This window comes from Lolium rigidum, chromosome 5 (genome assembly GCF_022539505.1).
Source record: "Lolium rigidum isolate FL_2022 chromosome 5, APGP_CSIRO_Lrig_0.1, whole genome shotgun sequence".
Lineage (NCBI taxonomy): Eukaryota > Viridiplantae > Streptophyta > Magnoliopsida > Poales > Poaceae > Lolium > Lolium rigidum.
The window spans coordinates 188591203-188595228 of NC_061512.1; the positions used below are offsets into that span (position 1 = coordinate 188591203).

Below are 4026 nucleotides of genomic sequence, written 5' to 3' on the forward strand. Positions count from 1 at the left end.
TTTTCTTGTAGTGTAGATAGTTTATATGTATTTAATTATATTTTTCCGAAGTTTTATATATAATTTGTTTATGTTCAACCGATTTGAATATTAGTAAATAGTTTTTTTCTAGCCAAAAAAAGTACTTTTAATGTTTGGGGGCGGCGTTTGGGGGACGCGGCTGGGGAGCGACGTCCCCCAAACGCGGTACGAACAAAACACGTCCCCCAAACGCTCGATCCGGCGCGGTTTGGGGGACGGTTTGGGGGACGCGACTGGAGATGCTCTTAGGATTATGATCCCATTTTCTGCGTAAATTGGCCCAAGAGGGGCTCTCAAAACCACCATTTTTACAATTGAGCAAACATGTCCTCACATCCTTAACAAAAGACATTGCCTGGACTGATACAATATTTTAGATCAATAAAATGTGCAAAACCAAAGTATAAACATAAACCATAATCCATTACATACATAGAGTTTGGGATCACCTTGATCTTCCTGTGAGTCCTGATAACAAGGAATCAATATGCCAAGTCATCCAAAAGGCCTGCGAATCTGCCATTGCTGCCTATTACACCACAATAGAAGAGGTGAGCCTACTAAAAGAATGCTATTCACTTCATCTTATTTGTTGGCTATTTCCTAATTTAGTCTAATGAAACATGCATACATATATATTCAGGATGAAAAACTACTGGAAAAAGATTTGCATCAAGACATCAAATCGCCATTGAGGTGAGGATTGGTGAAAAGAAAGTACTACAGCAAATCAATGATATTTTTAAGGAGAGAGAGCAAGAATTAGATGACCTTCGAGTACTACCAGGAAAGGAGGCTCAAGGATCTTGGTTTTCTTGGCGACAATGGTGAAAGGAGTCCTAGAGACATACAGTTCTTGTAACATGCCATTTTGCAGTACTAGACTAATGAAAAAGAGATGGATTCACACATAGTTAACAAGCACGGTTAAAAACCAACCTTTGTGCCATAATCAAAAAATTATGAAGAAACAGAAATAAAATCACCATCATCTTATTTCTATCAGGTGCACAACCTGGTTAATAATTGCATAAATACAAAGAAAGCATCCTCACAGCTCGCATTCTCGCTTGTGGCAACAAATTACTATCAGCAGCAAAGCTGTACAATTATCTAGTTTAACATGTGCTGCATACTTGCATCAATGCCTCTACTCCACGCCAAAAAAAAAAACGCCTCTACTCCGAGTTCACCTAGCTCAGAGCACAAGCAAAATGATATATCAAGTTTGTGGCAACAAATTACTATCAGCAGCAAAGCTGTACAATTATCTAGTTTAACATGTGCTGCATACTTGCATCAATGCCTCTACTCCACGCCAAAAAAAAACGCCTCTACTCCGAGTTCACCTACCTCAGAGCACAAGCAAAATGATATATCAACCAGAACAAAAGCGGTTTAGAATGCTAGGTCATAATTTTTGACATTTGCTACAGCTAGGCTTCAAATCTCATGCTTTGTTCATCACAGTCATCTACTTTTAGATAAAGTGTCCATAATCTTCAGCAGCTCTTGTTAATCAGCATGTCACCGACACATTCCATAGGGGACAGGACTTCCCGTATTCTCGTTACAGAGCTTGTGGAAAAAAATGATGCCCTTGCCAGCCAATCAATGTCTTGATGGCTGAGCCTCAGCTGCCTTGAGGAGGTTCAGTTCATCTGCCTTTAGAAGGAGGCCATTGAGATGGTGAGCCTTCAATATAACCCCAAAGAATGGTTCGTCATTGTAATGACTCAACAATTCACTAGGCTCAGAAACTGTGAACTGAGCTTGTGTGGAACTGCTCTGAAGTCTTGAATCTAGCCAGATGAGTGAACACTCACGTTTGAGTTTTGAGACCATTTGGTGAATCCCTTGACCAGATCTCAGGGCAGACTGTGGCATGTCTCATGGGCTTAACACCGACCTTGACCATATCAGCATAGAGCATCATGGCATTTAAGACATAGCCAAACATGCATTGTCCCCGAATCAGTAGTGAATACGTGAAGCTATCAGGCACCATACCAGATTCTCTCATGCAAGAGAAGAACTTACCAGATTCATGGTATTGGCCATCTAGATAAAGACCATATATCAGGGTCATATATGTCACACTGTTTGGGATTGAATGGTGTTCCTCAGTTGTAGAGTTCGAAAAGCAGGAACGAATGTCACCATGCTTCTTCTGCCCTGAGTACTTTAGGACGATAGTGACTGCATCTTGAACCCTATTCTCTCTGCACAGACCATCAACAAGAACCGACACTGTGATTGAATTGGGAGAAATGCCTTTCCCCGTCATCTCCTTCTGTAACCTAAACGCAGCATCGATGTCACCATCCTTGGCATGGCCATGAATCAGAGCCGTATATGTCAAAACATTAGGTTCAACCCCTTTGGCTATCATCTCTGTGTATATAGCCATTGCTACTTCCATCTTTCCTTTCTTTGAATGTCCATCTATCAAGGAGGTGTATGTCACCACATTGGGCACAATTCCAACCTCGCTCATTTTTGTGCATGTTGCCAGGGCTTCCTCTAGATTTCCATCCTTGCAGTACTCATCAATTAGTGTGTTGTATGCAGCAGCATTAAGGTAAGTACCAGATTGCTGCAAGATTTCAAGAAACCTGGCCGCTACCTGCACTTGACCTCCATCGCAGAGGCCTCTTACAACTATGCTGCAGGTGAACTCATCTGGTTGCAAACCTAGGCGAGTCATGTCCTGGTAAACCGTTAATGCTTCTTGTGCATCACCAGACCTGAAAGCTCCATCAATCAAACTGTTGTACACGGGCACAGTGGGAGCAACTCCATACCTGTGCATGTCAAGAAAAGTATTTTTCGCATCACTTATTCTGCCCGCCTGGAAAAACCCGTCAATTAGCGTTGTAAAGATGACCGCATTGGGAACAAGACCACTCTTCAGCAGTTCCTGGTACAGCGCAAGTGCCCGGTTGGCACCATCTATCTTGCAGTGGCTGCTCATCAGTGCATTGTACGTGTAATGGTTAGGCTGCATCCCTGTTTCCTTCATGGCAAAGAAGAGCCGCTCAGCCTCGCCGATGCAGCCCTCTTCACAAAGCGCGCAAATCATCGTCGAGTACGTGACCACATTCGGATCAATCCGTCTCGCCACCATCTGATTCCAGACCTCCCAAGCCTTCGCCACAGCACCCTCGTGCCGGCAAGCGTTGATGAGCGTGTTGTAGGTCACAACGCTGGGCACCATCCCCCGGCGTAGCATTTCATCGAACAGCCTCCAGACGCGGTCGAACTTGTGGGCTTTCACGAGCACGTCGAGGACCGCGTTGCAGGCGGGCAGCGCCGGCAGCACCGGCAGGCGGCGGAACACGGACAGCGCCTCGTCGTGGAGCGCCATCTGGGAGAGAGCAATGACGAGCACGCCGAGCGCGGGGGCCGGGCAGCTGGAGGTGGACGCGAGCGCGGCGAAGGCCGCGGCGCCCGGGCGCGCGCTGGGGGAGGAAGCCTGGACGAGGGATTTCGTCAAACGGATGGCGTGCGGGAAGTTCTTGGCCGCGGCCGAGCCGTGGACGGCGAAGGCGAGTTGGGCGGCGCGGTCGCTTGGGGGAGTCGGGGTGGCAGCGGTGGCGGCGGAGGCAGATAGGAGGCGGTGGCGCGGAGCGAGCGGCCGGCGGCGGGAGGAGAGGAGGAGGCGGAGCGGTGGCGAGAGCGGCATAGGGCTGGCATTTGGGGCGCGGCAAATCTCAACTATAGTACTAGGAGCGTCGTTGGTGCAGTTTGAGCAAGCATCTGTCAGTCTCCGAGTGCATTATTTCAGTTAACAATTGTTCTGCATAAATGGATCAAAGCGTCATCCGACGGGTAGGCCTAGTGGAAGGAGACACTCGATATCCTGGATGATCATGTATTCATGTTCCGAACCTATGAAATTTATCTCTTCGCCGGCTGTTTGCCTATTTTGATTCACAGTAAAAGTATAAAATTAGGATGCATTGTCCACTATTAAGGGAAAATTATCGAAAAAATGAGTAAGGG

The 4026-nt window shown here is 46.7% G+C and overlaps 1 protein-coding gene across 1 annotated transcript; it reads right to left on the bottom strand.

Moving 5' to 3' along the window:
* Positions 1-1843: 1843 nt before the first annotated feature.
* LOC124656861 (pentatricopeptide repeat-containing protein At5g61400) lies at positions 1844-3388 on the bottom strand. Its single transcript, XM_047195526.1, has one exon. It carries the CDS (start codon positions 3386-3388, stop codon positions 1844-1846), a length of 1545 nt encoding a protein of 514 aa, XP_047051482.1.
* Between the last annotated feature and the right edge of the window lie 638 nt (positions 3389-4026).